The sequence below is a fragment of the Fundulus heteroclitus genome, chromosome 4 (assembly GCF_011125445.2).
Source record: "Fundulus heteroclitus isolate FHET01 chromosome 4, MU-UCD_Fhet_4.1, whole genome shotgun sequence".
Lineage (NCBI taxonomy): Eukaryota > Metazoa > Chordata > Actinopteri > Cyprinodontiformes > Fundulidae > Fundulus > Fundulus heteroclitus.
In genome coordinates, this window is record NC_046364.1 from 9115698 (window position 1) to 9135203 (window position 19506).

The 19506-nt window shown below is 39.6% G+C and overlaps 1 protein-coding gene across 3 annotated transcripts; it reads left to right on the plus strand.

Annotated features, from left to right (window-relative positions):
• The first annotated feature begins 6293 nt into the window (after positions 1–6293).
• chrnb4 (cholinergic receptor, nicotinic, beta 4 (neuronal)) lies at positions 6294–18057 on the plus strand. Of its 3 annotated transcripts, none has more exons than XM_021319364.2 (7): positions 6295–6692; positions 9822–9967; positions 13001–13045; positions 13285–13394; positions 13861–14618; positions 14706–14914; positions 17622–18057. In XM_021319364.2, exons 1-7 carry the CDS (start codon positions 6641–6643, stop codon positions 17787–17789), a joined length of 1488 nt encoding a protein of 495 aa, XP_021175039.2. In that variant the 5' UTR covers positions 6295–6640; the 3' UTR covers positions 17790–18057. The 3 variants fall into 3 exon arrangements, with proteins under 3 accessions (XP_012723637.2, XP_021175039.2, XP_035991904.1); XM_036136011.1 differs by having other exon boundaries at positions 13861–14387; XM_012868183.3 differs by having other exon boundaries at positions 6294–6692; positions 13861–14914.
• The last annotated feature ends 1449 nt before the right edge of the window (positions 18058–19506 follow it).

Below are 19506 nucleotides of genomic sequence, written 5' to 3' on the forward strand. Positions count from 1 at the left end.
GAATAAAAAGTAGTCCTTTTTTTTCTTTGCAATTAGACGAGTCCACGGATGTCACGAATGCTGCACTGCTGCTAGTTTTTGTTCGCTATCGCTGGGACAGTAGTTTGCACGAAGACATACTGTTTTGTGGAGAGCTACCAACACGAACTACGGCTCAGGAATGTTTCCGCTGCATGGATAACTACTTCACTGAGAACGGCCTGGACTGGCAGAACTGTGTCGGGGTGTGCAGTGATGGTGCAGCATCAATGACTGGCAAGCATCATGGTGTCATTACACAGATACTTGGTCGTGCACCAGAAGCTAAATGGACACACTGTTTTCTCCACCGTGAAAGCCTTGCAGCAAAACAGATGTCACCGGATCTCCACCAGGTGATGGATGTAAGTGTGAAAACCATAAACTTTATTAAAAGCAATGCTGTGAACTCCAGATGTTTTGCTAAGCTTTGTGAGGACATAGAAGCAGATCATGTCCAGCTGCTATATCACAGTGAAGTGAGATGGCTCTCGAGAGGACTGGTCCTCAATCGTTTGTTTGAACTGAGGAATGAGGTGTTCTCTTTTCTCACAGAGAAAAAATCTCATCTTGCACATTACTATGCTGACACAATGTTCACAGCAAAACTTGCCTACCTCTGTGACATTTTTTCACTACTGAACCAACTGAACACCTCACTTCAAGGAAGAAACAGCAACATATTTTGTGTTGCAGACAAAGTTGAAGCTTTCAAGAGGAAACTTGCTTTGTGGACCAAGAGGGCCCAGGAAAAGAGGATGGACATGTTTCCACTTTTGTCTGACATTTTGGAAAACTCCCCTCAGGTGAAGATCAGTGACTCAGTCTCCCAGCACCTCTCCCAACTGGCAAAGAAATTTGGTGACTACTTTCCTGAGGATCCCAGAGAGGGAAACATGTGGATTTTGGACCCATTTTCAGTGGATTCCACTTTAAATGATGTTGCTTTGCCCTCACACCTGGAATCCCAGCTTCTGGATGTTTCTACTGACAGCACTTTAAAGCTGCAGTGGGGCAAACTGGACCTGGGCTCCTTCTGGATTGCTGTCTCAAAGGAGTACCCATGTCTTGCACTGAGGGCTGTGAAACTCCTTCTCCCATTCACAACTACGTACCTGTGTGAATCAGGATTCTCCATCGTGGCCACAACTAAGACCAAAGCCCGAAACAGACTCAGAGCAACTCTGGAGGCTACTCTGAGAGTGAGCCTTTCTCCCATTCCACCCAGACTGGATCTGATTATGTCTCAGAGGCAGGCCCAAGTGTCTCATTAAGAGGTGAAGATAAAAGGGAGTTGTATTATTGTTGTTAATTGTTGTTATTATTTGTGTCATTGTTCATTTGTCACAGATATAAAGGTTCTTCTGGTTCTGCCATGCAAAAATGGAGACTGCTGAAGCAATTTTACAATGGCTTTGCAGATTATAAGGCTATAGTTTCATTTGCACTTTAATTTCATTTAGTTTATTTATATTTATAGATTTATATTATTTGAATGCATTTATTTGATCACCCCCTTTTTATTGATTTCATGATTTATTTATATATATATATATATATATATATATATATATATATATATATATATATATATATATATATATATATATATATATATTTTATTTTATTAATTTAAAGTAAAACTCCTACTATTGGTCTTTTTTAATATGATTAAACAGCCTGAATTGATCCTTAAATTTTTTTGATTTGGTCCATGAATTATAAGCCTGTTCGGTGTCTTGATGTGTGTGTGCAGGTTTATAAGTTTAATAAAAGTTTTTGTGATGATCCCCTTTTATCATGTCATTTTATTAGACAATTTTTTTGCTTGTTAAACAATAAGTGGATTTGGTTTATTATTGAATACAAATCAAACTGTACAATGTTAATATTTAATGGGCCCCGGGCCACTTTGTACTTTAAAAATTGGGCCTCAAGGTCGAAAAGGTTAAGAACCCCTGGTCTAAATGACTCTAAAATATGACTACTTGCAGGTAATTTGATCGTTAAAATAAAATCAAGTGTTGTTATAAGTGACTGGTTCTGTTTTTTATGCTTAATAGACTGGAAAATGGTATAAAACATCTGTAAAGAGTTTCTGGCAGATTGCAAGAGATTTCTTGCAATGGCAAATAGATCTCAGGTCACAGTTATTGTTGTTGTGAAAGCTCCCCCTCCAAAGGCCGACAGGGTAATGCCACACTGTCTCGATTGGATTTAAGTTCAGACTTAGACTAAGCCACTCCAAAGCCAACATTTTTTATTTTTTTTTATATTCAGAAATGGACTCTCTTGTGTGCTAAGGAGTATTGCTCTAATCCACTTCCGAATGCGCTTGAACTTAAAATCACAAAGTGATGTCCAGATATTTTCCTGCAGGGTAGCAGAATCCATGATTCTATCAGTTATGGCCAATCATAGGTCACGAAGCAGCACAGCATCCCCAGATAATCACACTTTCATCACAAGGTTTAACTTTTAGTAATGTTTTTTTCTTTTTCTGAATTCTTGTGTTGTTATTTTTTTTTTTTATAAACTTTTTTTGCCAGACGTAACATGACACACACCTTTTAAAAAGTTCCCCTCCACTTGGAACACTTTTGAAAAAGCATAAAGGTCATTAAGATATTTTTGGGGCAAATGTGAGAATAAAAACTGTGTATTTTTGGTCAGCTATGATTTAGACCTTGGAACTCCCTTGAATGCCACTTTGGTCCAGTCTCAGATCTGGACAGAAGGTTCACCACTGTTCAGTGTTTTCTCCATTTGTGGATACCTACTCTCACTGTGGTGCGTTGGAGTCCCAAAGCCCTCAGAGTAGTTATCTCTTTCCCATACTGATAGACACCAATAACTTATTTTCTCATCTGTTCATAAATTAATTCAGATTTTGGCATGATGTGCTACCTTCTGAGATCTTTAAGCCTGCTTCATATTTGTCACACATGTTCATTTTAACTTATTTTCTGATCTTTTTTATTATTATTTTTGTATGTGCCATTTTCTCTTGAAGGCAGTGGCCTTAAAAGAAGTCTAGCCTAAACTATTATGAAAATAGTACTATTTGATTCAGATAAGGAGCTTATTGCTTGGAGAGCATTAAACCCTGCACTATCTCCTTAAAACATGGCAGTGGTATGATGCTTTGGGCTTATAGTTTGCTGTGTCAGAAGCAGGGTAGATTTCAGTCATTGACAGAACAATGAATTTTGCATGTTGCTCGTGATTTATAGGAAAATCTCAAGAGGCCGGGTCAAAAGGTTGACCTTTATCCAATAAGAATTTAGGACCTGAAGCATGTTGTTACTGTGTGGAAAAGCCACTACCGCTGGGATAAAACACTCCTGCGAAGAGGAATTAAGTCCAAATAAGAGTTGATTTTAAAAGAGTGTAAAATAAACACCCCAAGGAGGAACACTCAGACCACTTAATTTTGTCTTCTGAGTCTTTCCATCAAATGCACACACAGGCAAGTCCAAAACTTATTTTCAGCATCCTACATGAACCACAGAGATGAGCTGATCCTCATGCAGGTGATGGGATGGTAAGAGATCAATATTTTCACATGAGGCTAAGACTCTGCTGCAGGAGCCAAGCACTTTTGGTAATGAACTGCCTGCTTGATATATATCCCTTATAGGGCGTTGTTGCAGTGGTGCAACATGGTACTGCAACAGCAGCAATTCTCTGATTAGCCGTTTCTCTTCCATCACGCTTCCTGGGTGTGTAGAAAAATGTTGCACACACATATGCTGGAGCCTTCTGTCAACATGTCACCGTATCCACCCTCTGCCATTCTTTGGTCCCTGCAGATGTTCGCGGAGCTCAAAGCCGCTTGAATTGATTGCATAGCTTTTATTATTCAGACAAGAGACAATCTTGCAATTTTGTTTCTGTGAATATGCTTTTAATGACAAGCGATTACTTGTGAGTTGTTGCTGTGACCCGTTGAGGCTTAAAGGGGTTTCATGCATCCCTTTAAGATTCACTTTACAATAAACATGAGCACACAGGTGAAATGTATATATTTTAAATAACTGCATGCAAATAACTTCTTTCCAGCTGTTTAATGCTTGTATAAACTCCTGAATCCACCTCTTTCTGTTCTCTGAATCCAGTCATGTTTACATTACAATCTTTGGTGGGAAATTATTAAAATTATTTGTATACTCTAACAAAAAAAACCCCACTGAATCCTGTGATATTTGGCTTTTATAAATGTGTACGCATCTTGTAATCCGATGACTAGCTCTGCTGAATAAGAAGACTAGTTCCCAGTATGTCATTATGTGTCTCTGTAAATTGTCCCCACTAATGTAATCAAGTAGGCAGCAATTTACGCAATGAATAGTCGTTTAGCTCACTGAGAAGTCTTGTTTCGCCACTTGTTAGCATAGCAATTTTCTGCACATCGAAACTAATAAACAAAGCGACGTATTCCTTGGCCTTGTTTACCTCGGCCTGAGGAGAATATAAGAGTCCAAACCAGATCAGCCCGTATTGATCTGCTTGCAACTCTCCGGAGCTGAGGTCATTGGTGTTCAAATTTACAACCGAAGGAGTTCCTGAGCCTGCTCTTCATGCCTGTTACGGGTCCTTTACTGGTCCGTATAATGACGCTTTAAGCAGGTCGGCGACTGTAAATCAGCTATGCTAAGATTGCACCGCTGCAGTTCTAACTGGACCTCGCCTCACTAAATCTCATGTTTCAGGAGGAGAAAAATATTTATTGTGCTCCTCGGTGCAGCCTGGGGTCAGCAAATGATCTGAAGTCTGACAATTTGTGCTGGCTGGTTGGAGAAGAGCTGAGTCTAAATGTGACATCTAGATATCTGCGCCGTCCTTCTGGATCTGAAAAGAGAATTTTGACTTGACATGCGAGACATCAGAAATAATATAAACACATTTTTTTTTTTTTTTTAGATAAAAGCCTTTAATTGTATTTTAGGGTTTCTATACAATGAAAATAAATTTAGGGGTGTGGAAAATCTTAGTTATATTAGAGTATTTATACCAGCTTTAACTGTCAAAACAGTTGGATTTTAATGTTGGTGTCACCACCCTTAGATTATTTTTGTGCCAATTATTGTTTATTATTATTTTTTTTTGTAACCTTGGTTTTAAAGGGGACATAGCATGCTTTTCAGTTCTTCCTGTTCACGTTGAAATCATTCGGTTGTGTCTTTTAACCCCTGTTCTGAGCTGCGTCTGACTTTTCTGCGCTCCCAGAGACACCAAACAAAATCCCTTTAAGGGCTAAAATGTGGATTTGGCATATGTCCCCTTTATGCTCTTCTTTATTTTTGTTATCTACTCTATTTGAATTCAGTTTTTTTTGTTAGATTTCTCGATTTGCTGTATTTCTTTTCTGTTTATTGTGTGTTCCCAACCAGCACAGGTTCCTTCTCCATCTGTTATTCGTCAGTATAATTATTCAACTATTCTCACTTCAATGATCACCTCCCCAGGTGTCCATGGTCTACTATCTCAACAGTTGTTGTTGAGTCCTCTGCGGCATTCAGTCCTGTTCACCTGCTGCTCTCTCCCCACGTATACGGACTCGTTCCTTTCTGTCCGTATGCTGGTTATTGTTACCTTACAGTCTTTTATTTCATTACATTGCACTTCTGCACATTATTTGTGCATTTATTTGTGTTTGGGTGCTTACATTTCAACAGACATGACAGACAGCCCATCATTATAAATGGGGACAGGGTGGAGATGGTGCCTAATTTCAGGTTCCTGGGCACCTACATCAGTGAAGACCTGACTATGTCATAATGACAGTAATGACATTGTCTCTGGTTCAGGAGTGGCTTGACACAAACAATCCAGCTGTTTTAGCCCATGTCCTGGGCTGGAGGCTCTTCAACCATTAGACCCCACTTCTCCCAAACCTTCCATGACCTTTGCTTCACAATCCTCTCACTGTTTATCCCTGTTTCCTTCCATGTAGGTTCCAACTGATGCTTGGAAGCTGTAAACATTTGTGGACTACCCTACTTGTGGAGGGTGTGATTTACTTTCTGCTGGACAACTGTCAAACCAACAGACATCGCGACTGTGTTGGGCATAAAATATACTTTAAATTGGTCTGGTGTGTACTTAATAAATTCATTTGATTTTTGATGATGTTATAATTCCCTGAGCTTCACCTGTAAGTCAGAAAGATCTAGTTGTTTAATTATAAGACTAATGATTTAGAATTGTCTCTATTTATAAAAAAAAAAGAAAAAAAAAAAAGAAAAAAAAAACATGCTTGTTTAGATGGAGCAAAGAGACGCTTCCACTATGCATGGCCAACACTGGCCATTCAGAAAAGCTGCTGCGCTGGGGTGAACTTGCACAGGACCTGCAGGCAACAGTCAGCGGAGCGCCGGGACAGGCTGCTGCAGCGCGGGAGCGGAGCTGAAAAGTCCCGTCAGGCTGGCTCAGAGCGTCGGGGAATTCCCCCCAAGTGGGTCGCTGTGCAAGTAGAGAGCCATGAAGGGCACATTGTTGGGGAAGTTACCCACCCGTGAAGCGCGCAGAGCCCGGCATGTCCGAGGACGGGAGCGCTAAGGAGCGCAGCTGAGGCGCTTCATCACCGACAACCTTCCCCGGACCAGATGGTGCCGTCAACATGACTCGGACGCTCCTCATCCTCGCTTACTTCCTTATGACTTTGCTTCACTGTAAGTGTCTTTCGTTTCATTTTATGTCATAAACTGAGACAATTAGCTGTATTTAGGTTTAGCATTTTTTTTTTTACGTTGTTTATTTGTAGTTGGAGTGTTTCAATGTAGTCACTTTAAAAGTTGCCAGTGCAGACTGGATGGCTGGATTAAAGAGCAAAAAGATAAATATTCCGTTTTTTTAAAAGGATTACGCTTTTTTTTTTTTTGATTTTATATTACAAAAAAAGGGAAAAAAATACACAAAATATTGTATGTTGGACACATGTAAAACATTAGCAAAATGTCCTGTAATCAAACCTATAAACCACTTTACAAATATTTGCAAATATTTAGGTGAACAAAACAAAGATCAGCCAAAAGTGAAGTCTTAACTACTTTCCTTTTTAGAATTGCATATTTTCAAACACAGAATCTCTGATAATTAAATTAAAAATAACAATAAAACAAGGTAGTGGGCGTGCCATGTTTAAAGACTGTAAAATAATAGTATTTTGGCCAGGAGTCTTTCTACGTGTCACAAAAATAAACCACCGTTCTGCTCTCCTTATAGAGTTTTAAAAGATAAAACACATGGTGGAAAAGTTCAATGATTTATTAATCTATTCTCAGACTACAAATGGATTACAGCAAAATAGAAGAAGGACAAAAATAACTCATTTTGCTTCATTTTCACACATCACCTCACATCTCTGAGTGTGTCCCATTTTGAAAGAATAATTGTTTATTCAGAGGGTTGTTCACAATGACCTTCTCAGTTCCAAAATGGCTGACGCTGGCATTGTATTAACACGCCTGACCTCCCTCCCAATCAGTGTAACGTCAATGAACTAGTCACAGGCGGCTTGTTTGGTTTGCCGCGTTCAGCCTTTAAACGCACGCACACCCAGGCATGTCTTGGTGTCTGTTCTCAGCAGCCGATCAGCGTTTGGCCTCGCTGTTTGGCAAACGGCTTTCACCTCTGGGGAAGGAAACAGCTTGTTTCACTCTGTTTAACAAGAGCTTTGACAGACACACCATCTGTCGAATGGTGCCTTGGAAGGCCCGTCGGGTAGAACCGAAGGCAAGTGACTGACGACAACGCAGTCGTGTCAGCGTCCAGCGACCTGTGAGGGAGTAGGTCGTCTCCGCCCAGCACCGTGCAAAGCAACAGGAGTCCAGGGGCCGATAATGACACACAGTTTGAGGCTCACCAAGGGGAGCCTCAAACTAAAACCACACAGTTGTACAGAGGGAGATTGAGCTTATTGGAGCCATGTGCTCGTTAACGTAGCTGCTCTGCATCATGTGGAGGCATCGATGAGCATCTCACCGTAAAGAAAATGAGAGCAAAAAAAAAAAATAGAAAACAATGTGTCAAATATCCAGCTTGTGTTTTGCAAGGACCTGGAACAGCAATCAGTTTCAGTCAGTCTTGCACAAGTTGGGCCGGACGTTGCAGGAAAGTAGAAGTTTTAGGATGCTTTGTTTTCAAGGATTTTGTTGCAAACAAAAAGCTGAAAGGTGTTTTGTGTGTACATGAGTCAGTACACGTCCGTGATTTAACTCCTGGCGTGGCCTGTGTTTTCAAGGTATACTTCAAATGTTTGTTTCAGAACAGCACTACTAAAAAGGTTTTTAAACGTGCTGACCTTCGTGGAATAATTTGGAAAGAGTCAGAAGTGGTTATTATTTGAAAGTTCAGGTCAGTTTTAATGGAAGAAGATACAGGCACACTTGTTCAGTGTGGTTGTTATACGTTTTATTCATGCTGCTCAGTATTGTTTATGGTATAAGAGTTAAGTTTGATTATGCTAAACATTACCAGTACTTATTTGTAATGGATGTGCTTGGTTGCTACTTTCTGAAATTGCTTCCACGTGAGACATTTTGTTTTTTACCTGTATGAATAAAAGACCTAATTATAATTCACTGCTATCGCAGCTGCAAGTGTTCTGGGCAATGTCTCCATCAGCTTTACACATTTATGAAGAATTACATTTTCCCCCATTCCTCTTGGCTTGAAAGCTTCTGTGAACTACAATTTTCATGTTTTGCTGTTTTTTGGTCTTCTCATGTCTTTTTCTCAACATTGAGAAAAAAAAAACACTTTTCCATAATGACCAGATGTTTTTTTGGAGATTAAGTCTAATAGTTGTCCTGTCAACAGTCTCCTAGCTGAGCTATGGCTCTCTACAGCTCCTCCAAAGTTACCATGGACACCTTGACTGCTTCTCTGACTAATGCTCTCCTTGTTTGACTTGTCCACTTAGGCTGATGGCCACGTTTTGGTCGGTTTGCGGTTGAGTCATGCGCCATACTTTTTATTTTCCAATGATGAATTAAGCAGTGCTTTGTGAGGTGTTCAAATCTTGTCATAATGTTTTATAACCTAACCCTGCTTTCAACTTATGCAGAGCTTTATTTAGGCATGTCTGCTGTGTTCCTTGGGCTTTGTTATGCTGTAATTTCACTAATTTTCTCTAACCAGGCACTCAGGCCTTTACCAATTAGGGGATCTCTGATTTCAGTTGATAGCATAGGATTTAATTTAGGATTATCGGAGTAAGGGTGGCTAAAGTTGTTTCCAACATTTTGCAATTTTCTATCTGTAAAAACTTGAAACTATTTATCCTTTTCCTTCCACTTCATAACCAAGTTCTGCTTTGTGTGTCCATCATCTAAAAATACGGCACATTTTTATATTTAAAATCTTTTCTAATACAGCTCTTGTGCAATATTAAGATGCTCTAAAAACAGAATTTTGGGTTTCCATTAGGTGTTAAAAAAATAGAAATAAACACAAATGTAATGTGCGTATATATGGTTGCGATATTCACACCACTAGACAAGAGCTACAAAACTGTTTTTCATTGTGTGAAACAATGACAATAAAATATATTCTAGAGTTGATGAGAAGGTTTATTGTAATTTGCATCTTTATCCTGAAACTTGCTGCAATTAACTGTGATTTTTTTCAAGCTGTATGCAAATGAAATTTCGTTCTGTACGCACTTTGTGCATACGAAATGACAATAAAGTTGTCTAAGTCTAAGTCTAAGTCTAAAATGTCTTACTGAAGCTAGATTTCTGCATGTGCATGCCCCAACTGTCCCATAAACATCGTGACAAACACCGCTGTGTTACCAGGTAGCAAATGTGCTGACTCAGAGGAACGCTTGATGAACTGGCTGCTAGGAAAGGAACGCTACAACCCGCTCATTCGGCCAGCCGTCAACAGGACAGAGAGGGTCACAGTAAAGCTGCAAGTGTCCCTTGCACAACTCATCAGCGTGGTAAGGCAGCAAACACACAATCAATAAAGATGTGCATCTGTTTACATGTGTGCGTATTTATGCATATGCATGTGTAAGAGTAAACATACTGTGGAGACAAATGGGCAGACATGATGCAAACCTCAGGATGGAAGAGAGATGGGATGTCAAATGCCAAGGAGCTGCCAACCTTCCTGAAAGTAATTATTTACGTAGTTGCCTCTGCTTTCAGGGTGCAGCTCTAAACAAATGGATGAAGTGGAAAATAGATCTGGTTAGCTTTGATCTCTGCCCATGTCATGTCCAGATTGAAAATTCAGCACACTGGATTAAAGGGGCTAATAAACCTGTTTCAGCCACAGCGACCAAGGCTCCTTTCTGATTTACAATGGAGATTGCTCCCAGCTGCAGATCAAGACAGGAAGTTCATTCACAGCCTCACTTTATGAGCTTCTATTTCACCCCTTTGGGTAATTGCTATTTGGAACCCCGTTTTTTGATAGTGCATGTTTTAGTAGCATGGTGGAAAATGTGTTGGCAAATATGTTCCAGTTTTGAATCCTCTAATTTTCCATTATAGTAGTTGCCCTTATTCTCAGATGCTTCACGCTGTGTGTAAATATGGGTACTGACATAAACAATGGAGAATACATAACAGATACTTTATATCTGAAGGAACACTTGTTAAAAAGAGACTGCTTATTTGCAGATTCTAATCATTGTAGTTTTTACAGGCTATATAAGTTAAGTGATGATCAGGCTGTCAGAAGTGGACTTGGGAAGCAAGTGAGCCGCGTCGCCCAAGGCAGAGAAAAAGAAAAGTGGCTTCATCTACTTTTTTGTACAGCATTCTTTTTTGTACAGATTCCCAGAATGTAAACCATCTACCCTGGTTGATAAAACTCATGTCTAGAGCTGTTTCCTCATTTAATGTTTCAAACATATGCTCATTTGATTTAATAAAAACTGTTCCAATTCAGTCAAGTTTATTTGTATAGCACATTTTAGCAAAACAAGTACAAAGGGCTTCACATCATGAAAATATAAAAACATCATAAACACATTGAAATGGTCATTGGTTGTGAGACCAGTAACCCACATTACATTTCCTTAAGTGAAAACATTGATACACATCAAATATGTCGGTCAGTGTTCCTATTATTGTGGGTCAAATGCAACTCTAAACAGGTGGGTGTGTGGGCTTTATTTAAAGGAACTCACTGTTTCTGCTGTTCTGCAGTTTTCTGGAGTTGTGTTCCAGATTTGTGGAGCATAGAAGCTGAATGCTGCTTCTCCATGTTTGGTTCTGGTTCTGGGTATGCAGAGTAGACCAGAACCTGAAGATCTGAGGGTTGATACAACAACAACGGGTCTTTAATATATTTTGGTGCTAAGCCGTTCAGTGAATTATAAACTAACAGAAGTATTTTAGAGTCTAAAATAGGGCTTTAGGACTGGGGCGATTTGCTCTATCTTCCTGGTGTTAGTGAGAACGTGAGCAGCAGCATTCTGGATAAGCTGCAGCTTTTTCATTGTTTTTTTGGGCAGACCTGTTTACACACCATTGCAGTAATCAATGCAACTAAAGATAAACACATGGATGAGTTTCTCTAGATCTCGTTGGGACATCAGTCCTTTAATCCTGGAAATGTTCTTCAGGTGGTAGAAAGCTGACTTTGTGACTGTCACTACACCCAGATTTCGGGCCTGATCACCAGTTTGTAGTTGTAACGACTGAAGCTGTGTGCTGACTCTAGTTTGTTCCTCTTTAGGTTCAAAGATAATAACTTCAGTTTTCTTTCTGTTCAGCTGGAGAAAGTTTTGGTACATCCATGCATTGATTTGCTCTAAGCATCCATTCTGTGCATGGATGGGTTCAGAGTCACCTGGTGACATCGCAATGTAGAGCTGAGTGTCATCTGCGTAGTTATGGTAACTAATCTTGTTTCTTGTTATAAGCGTGTGGGAACATATAGACAATGAATAGAAGGGGTGCCAGGACTGAACCTTGGGGTACCCCACATGGGACTTTTGTCCACTCTGATGAGAAGTTACCTATTGACAAAGGAATTCTTGTTCTTTAGGTAGGATATGAACCAATTGAGTGCTGTACCAGAGAGTCCAACCAAGCTCTCCAATCGCTTTAATAATATATCATGGTGAACAGTGTCAAATGCTGCGCTGAGGTCCAACAGAACTGCATCACCGTGGCTCTTAAGACGTTAACACATTGATCACTAGCAATGGTTATGACTAATCAGGTTTTTAAATGTATTTCATGTGTGAGAACCTTGACATTTCAGCAGTTATGGAGGCAAAACTTCTTATGAGTTTGAAACTTTTTAGGTCATAAAAAGATTGTTTTGAAGATTAAGGATACTATCTGACTGGGATCAGAAGTTGCTGCTGCTGCTAAATCCAAAAGGCCCACCAAGATATTTTAAATAGCATTAAATTAACCATTTCTTCTGGGTGATAGTTCACATCTGTGTGTTCTTGTTTACTATATCCAAACTGAACCAATGACTAAAAAATAAATGCCACTTCTTTTTGACAAAAAAAAAAAAAACCCATAGTAAAATCTTTTGCAGCCCATAAAGTTAAGAGCATAGTGACATCGAGAAGCAAGTTTACCCTGACACCCAGCATGACTTTCACAGAAATCCAGTACATTTGGATGTTACTGTTCAGTTGTCTTGTTATTATTCTGATGTTTCTACCCTCAATTTGTGCATTTCTTCACACTGTGTCTCTCTACTAAAAGACAGAGTAGAAATCAATGGTTTAAAGAGAACCATTTTCAAGTCATGTTCTGTTTTCCCCCTGTGATAAGGAGTTGCAAATTTTTAAACCCTTCTGGTGACTTAAAGGGTAGTGAAATATTTAAACATTGTAAACATTTATCCATGTGCTAGTCATGCTAATCAGGTTAGTCTTTGGCAAACCAAAAGATAGGAGGCATTTGCAGTTTTGTTATTCTTTTTAGCTCAGTTGTTGTGTTTGTGCCTCTAACCTGCAACAAAAGTAATTGCTGCCTAACATTTCTCTTTCCAGAATGAAAGAGAACAGATCATGACCACAAATGTTTGGCTCACTCAGGTACGTTTGTGGAGCAAAGTGTCACATTGTGTGTGTGTGTGTAACCTTCTGGCTTAGCAAATGTCCTTTCCTTTAAACTTGAATTAAACCGTGTCTGTTATTTCTCCCTCAATGTGGAACAAATCACTTCTGTAAAATTGCTTCAAACAACATTTCAGTAATAATCCGGCATGTAATTAGAAGTGAGTTGGTATTATGGAAGTGCATTGTAATCGGACCAGAGCCGCCTGTCTGTCCAGCACTGGGTTGATTACAGGTTGTCATGGGACCCTGCAAAGTATGAAGGTATCGACAAGCTTCGTATTCCCTCCAGGCACATTTGGCTTCCTGATATCGTCTTGTACAACAAGTAAGCTTTGTTTTTTTTTTTTTTATATAATTTTCAAGAGATTGCCTGTGTCGTTAAATATTAGGTTAAATTAACATGAAAACGTGTCAAGAAGCTCCATCTGATGTACAAATGTATTCTTGATTTCTGGAGTGGCTCAGTGTAAAGCCTCTAAAATATGCGCTCATTTACAACATCCAAAAAGTGCTACATAAGGGTAATCAAGTAAGTCTGATGTCATCCTCACTCTGATGGGTTTTCCCCTCTTTGATTTGCTACTCAAATGAAACCTCTGTAGTTTAAGAAAGGGAAACATTTCCATTTCTCTGGACATTGTTTGCTAATAAAATGAACTACCTCCCCAATGGGGTATGTGTCGTTTTCATTTTGTACTTCCACTGATTACAGTGCTGACAACACATGCCTCAACTGGCAATTTGCAAGATGTTAAAAGTTTCTTTTGTCTTCTCTTTCTTCATCACCACAGTGCTGATGGAACCTACGAGGTCACCGTCTTCACCAACGCCATTGTCCTTTTCAATGGCAGCATCAACTGGCTTCCACCAGCCATCTATAAGAGCGCCTGTAAGATCGAAGTCAAGCATTTTCCCTTTGACCAGCAGAACTGTACCCTCAAGTTTCGCTCCTGGACCTACGACCACACAGAAATTGACCTGATCTTGAAGTCTGAGGTTGCTAGTATGGATGACTTTACACCCAGTGGAGAATGGGACATCTTGGCTTTACCAGGCAGACGAACCGTCAACCCTCTGGATCCTACTTATGTGGACCTCACATATGACTTTATCATCAAGAGGAAACCCCTGTTCTACACCATAAACCTCATCATCCCATGTGTTCTGATCACCTCACTGGCCATACTGGTCTTCTACTTGCCTTCGGACTGTGGAGAGAAGATGACACTTTGCATTTCTGTCCTCTTGGCTCTCACAGTGTTCCTCCTTTTAATCTCAAAGATCGTTCCTCCTACGTCACTGGATGTACCCCTAATCGGCAAGTACCTGATGTTCACCATGGTGCTTGTGACCTTCTCCATTATCACCAGTGTGTGCGTGCTTAATGTGCACCACCGCTCTCCAAGCACCCATACAATGCCGGCCTGGGTCAAGCTGATATTCCTCGTCAAACTACCTGCTTTACTCTTCATGAAACGGCCTCACAACTACTCTGCTCGTCAGAGACTGCGTCAGCAGCGCTGCCTAAGGGCCAGGAGAGCTATTATGGGTCTGAGTTACCCGGTCGCCCCCAAAACAGGTTTCAACTTGTCTACTTCTGCCCTGCTTTCCTCTGACTCTGCCTTCTCTACTCCAGGACATAAAAATGTTGCTCCTCCAGGGGCACACAGCTACACCAACAGGATGGAGTCCATGCGGTCTGGTGATTACCTTTTCAGCGGCTTCAGTTCCACCCAGGACCTTCAGCAAAGAGGCAACTCTGACTGGGCTGCCGATGTGCAGGAGGCAGTGAATGGAGTGCGCTTTGTAGCTGAGCACATGATGAGTGACGATGATGATCAAAGTGTATGTATACCCATCTTCACCAAATATCGTTCAGTGCTGTGAAAACAGCTTTATTTATCAGTTAATCATTTCAGGTTTTTAAATTCCTGTTAAACATTAGTAAACTAGATGAGTACTATGCCCCTTATCATTTTTATACTCCTCATTTTTAGGTTGGTATTTATTGTTGAGGACTGGGAATCACAAGACGAGAGTTAAAAATGCATGGAAAACCAAAACTGACATTGTGTCCTGACCACGAGAAAGACGGGTTAACTGGCAAAGCTTTCAGGATGAAAAGATGTCCGGACAAATCAAGATCAGAGTAAAAACAACAGAGACATCATTAGGGATGGATACCTTTCACATTTGAACCATAGATGCCGGTACTTAATGGTACCTATTTTCAGTATTTTTTGCGTGTGCATGTAGTAATAAATGTTAGTTTATTGGTAAAATCTCAAAATGTTTCAATTTAACATATTAATATCTCAATATATAAACTTGTTTGGATCTACAAATGAACCTTATTAAATAATTTATTAATTTTAATAAATTGCCTGAAAAGTAATGAAGGCAATGTAATAATAAAAACAAAGTTTTACCAAAACAACAGTAATCAGAGGCGCAGGGTGAACGAGGTAAATACGGGATTGAAGCTGTGAGTGAATAAAATTCAGGAAATTGTTTTAGTGCAACAGTTTCAGAGAAGAAAGAAAATATTTTAAAAACATTTTATCCCGCTATTTAAATTTACAATGATGGAACAGAGAGGCTCTCCACTCTGCTCTCTTTGCTCTGACTGCAGGCGAGTTTCAGGACGAGACAGCTGTCTGTGTGTCTGTCTGTCTGCTTGGCTCTCCGAAGACAATAATTCCAACACAATTGTTACTTTCACAGGAAGTCACCAATAACAGAAGAAAGTCGCTAGATTTTTCGCTAGTCACTTTAAAAAAAAAAAAAAAAAAAGTAGCTTGTTTGGTCTGAAAAGTCACTAAATATAGTGAGAAAGTCACTAAATTGGCAGCAGTGACCAGGTGTTTCCTCAGCTTAGAAATTTTCCCACCGCTGGCCTTGTACTTAGCACAAATACTGCAGTGAGCGTAATCTGCAGCACATTTTTAAAAGCGGAGACAGTGCTTACTATCAGCCATTCTTTCTTGCCTGGAGCAGTTGCTGCTGACATCATCACACTCTTGTGCGTGGAATGCTGTGTTCATGTTTGCCATGGAAAATCGCCCACTCTTCTACTACCCTCAGTGTCACAGTGATGCATTTAGGTACAGAAACATGGTACCGTTTGATTTTACGTGAATTGGTACCCGATAGTACCGGCGGGATTTGGTCAGTGACTATAAAAGTACCGAATTCGGTACCCATCCCCAGACGTCATAATGTCAAAAATTTGTCCTTTTGCAGATTAATGTCTCTCTGATATTAGTTTTGGCTTTTGTGTCACATTTAAATGTTTCACATTATCAAGCAATTTATATATCAAAGATAGTCTTTGTAAATACAAAATGCAGTTTGGAATGATTTCGTTTGCTAAGAAAAGAAGCTATCCAAACACACCGGGCCCAATGTGACAAAGGAATTACTCCCTACCTACCCGCATTTATAAAGACTGGTTATCAATCACTTGTTTTGTTTTTTTCCCTGTATATAATTTTAAACTCATTGACATTTAAGGATTTCAGATCTTGAAAAGCCCATTTAAAGTCAAGACACAGCATCTCAGCCTCTGATGGCTGGACCTTCTCCTGTAGGATCTTCTGTTAGAGAGCAAAATTCATGGTTCCATCAGTTATGGGACGATGTCCAAACACTGGAGTGTGTTGTTTAAATTAATCTTATTCTTACTATTTTTTATTCTTTTTTTAATCTTTTCTAGTGCATAACTTTGAGCACCCCATCCCAATGATGAAACCTGGTGGTAGATGTTTTTCTTCACAGAGAAAGGGAAGCAAATTAACAAAAGATCTGAGAGTGGATCAGAGCTTCACCTTCCAGCAGAACAACACATCTAAACCTACAGTCAGAGCTACAATGAAACAGATTAGATCAACTCATATTCATGTGTTGTAACGGTCCAAATTTTAGAAAGAAATCGAATTAAGATTCTGTGCCAAGACGTAATAATTCATGTTCACAGATCCATCCAGTCTGAGTGAGCAGGAGCTAGGTGGCAAAGAAAGGGGAGAATGTTTCATTTCTAGATGTGTAGAGCTGGTAGACGCACACATCCCAGAAGACTTACAGTTGCACTGCAGTCAAAGGTGCTATACAGCATTGACTCAAAGGGTTGAAGATAAATGCACGCCACACTTTTGAAATTCTAATTTGCCAAACGTTTTGAAAACCATTCATTCCATCAACTTCACAATAACACACTACTGTGTCCTGCTCTTGTCACATAAAATCCTAATAAAATGTGTTGCAGTTTGCATTTTTAACATGTCAAAATGGGAAGAAAAAACACAGTCGGTTGGAGTACTTTAGAAAGACATGGTTGCATGTTGAACCTCCATAATTAGGTAGAAACAAGCTGTTGTCTGCAATGATAAATTCAGTTTCTTACATTTCCTGTGAGCTAAAATTACTTTACTATTGCCATATTACAATCTGCATTAAATCTGTTTTTAATCATATTTTTTTTTAAAAGGCCTTTATTTTTTGGTTAAAGATACTATTAAGTTCTAAGGCTGTGAAACTTTCTGTCCTTTTGCAGGTAATAGAAGACTGGAAGTACGTGGCCATGGTGGTGGACCGTATGTTCCTGTGGATCTTTGTCATAGTGTGTGTGGTGGGCACCCTGGGCTTGTTTCTCCAGCCCGTCTTCCAGCGTCAGATCGTTCCCAACCAGCAGCCCATTTCAGAGACTCCTCGCATACGATGAGCGTCGAGGGATGAGGTGCAACACCTGGACCTTAATTCAATGCTCTTAGACGCTGCAGTTGTGAGGAGAGCCAGCGATGTAAAAATATTCCAGGTGTTTACTGCAGAGGGACCATAAGAACTGACCTACTGGACCTCCCATTCAAATCTAACAGACATCACATCTGAAAGGGTTCAGTCCTGATCTGTAAACAAATAATACAGTACACAGATAGGACACTGGATCTACCTGTTAAAATGCCCTAATCCAATTAAGCCACATTTTAAGGGGAAAAATATCAGTGCAGTGGACAAACTCCCTTTATCTGGTGTTGGAATATCTATACAGAGCAAATGTATGACTGGACAAAATGTCCTTTTTACAGCACTGAATTAAAGTGAATTGTTGCTGAAACAAATCTTGTATGACAAAGACGTCAGCTGTTAAATGTTGCCCAACTCCTAATTTTTGTTTCTGTGTCATCATAAAATAATAAAGATGAATCTCTGCTCTCTTTTAGTCTGATTGAATGTCTGAAAATGTCCACAGATTGTCCAGGTCTTGCCAAAGTGCTTTGGTTATCTGTTCTTCAGGTGATGACACTCGTTCTCAGAGCCAAGTGCTTGCAGAAGACTTTCCCGGTCGGATATTTTATTAGAGATTTAAGACACTTTGATTATGAGAATGTGTAAAAGGGTGCTTAACAATTATATGTTGACACAACAGAACTGCAGGAGAGAAAGCAGGATCTGATGGGTGTGCCATAAGGCTTTGGACTTTTATAAGTTGTTTAGACAGAGTGAGGTTGTCTAAATAAAGGCTGTTTTAACCATTAATGAAGGAGAACAGTTCTGGTTACTTGTTTTTGTCTTTACGCTGATCTTTGATAATTGTCCTATTTGCAGATTAGAAAGTGCAGGTGTACACACAAATGGAGCCGAAGCACAAAGACCGGCGGACTCTGTGTTTACTGCTCGATAAACAGTGCTGAGTGGGCTCGTTAGAGATTCTGCAGACTCTGAGGGAGATCTTCCTTTTAATCAATCAGTGCCTGTGTTAATGGACAGAACTGCTGTACTGGCCTTCTAGGTTTACAGGTTTCACTCATTTAATATTTTCTTTTTGCTTACAGCTATAAGCAAAAAGAAAGCGGTGAATTGTTGCACACATCCCCGTTAAAAATCAAACTTCCAATGAAGTCTCCTTTTCACAAACATTTTATTCATGCCATGTCTTATTCCATTGTTCGATTCTAACTTCTGGCAGGTATGTGCAGATTCCCAATGAACTGTTTTTGCTATGGAATTACAGATGTCTTCAAAAGTTTTCACATAGAATTTGACTCAGATAGAATAACACAAAGAAGTGCAAAATTGGGAAGAAGCAGGGAAATGTTATATTATTTTTTTAAATTCTTTTAGAAACACAAATCTGAAAAGTATGCCATGCACACAGTTAAGCCCATTTTTATACCCCAGACAGATTTAGGTTAAAGTGGAATCAAAAAATAAAAAATTGCAAAATAAGACCACACTGAAACCAATTTTATTTGTTCCTCAGTAAGAAAGCTGCTCATTTTGAAGCTTCTACACATGAAAACCTTATTTCCTCATCTCCAGCTTTCCAAGTAAGCATGCCCTGCTTACTTGGAAAGCTGCCTTGAGCTCCAGCCAAATATCATCAAACCAGAGTCCCAGTTTAAATATATGATAATCTGTTGAGAGAGCTAAAGATTAGG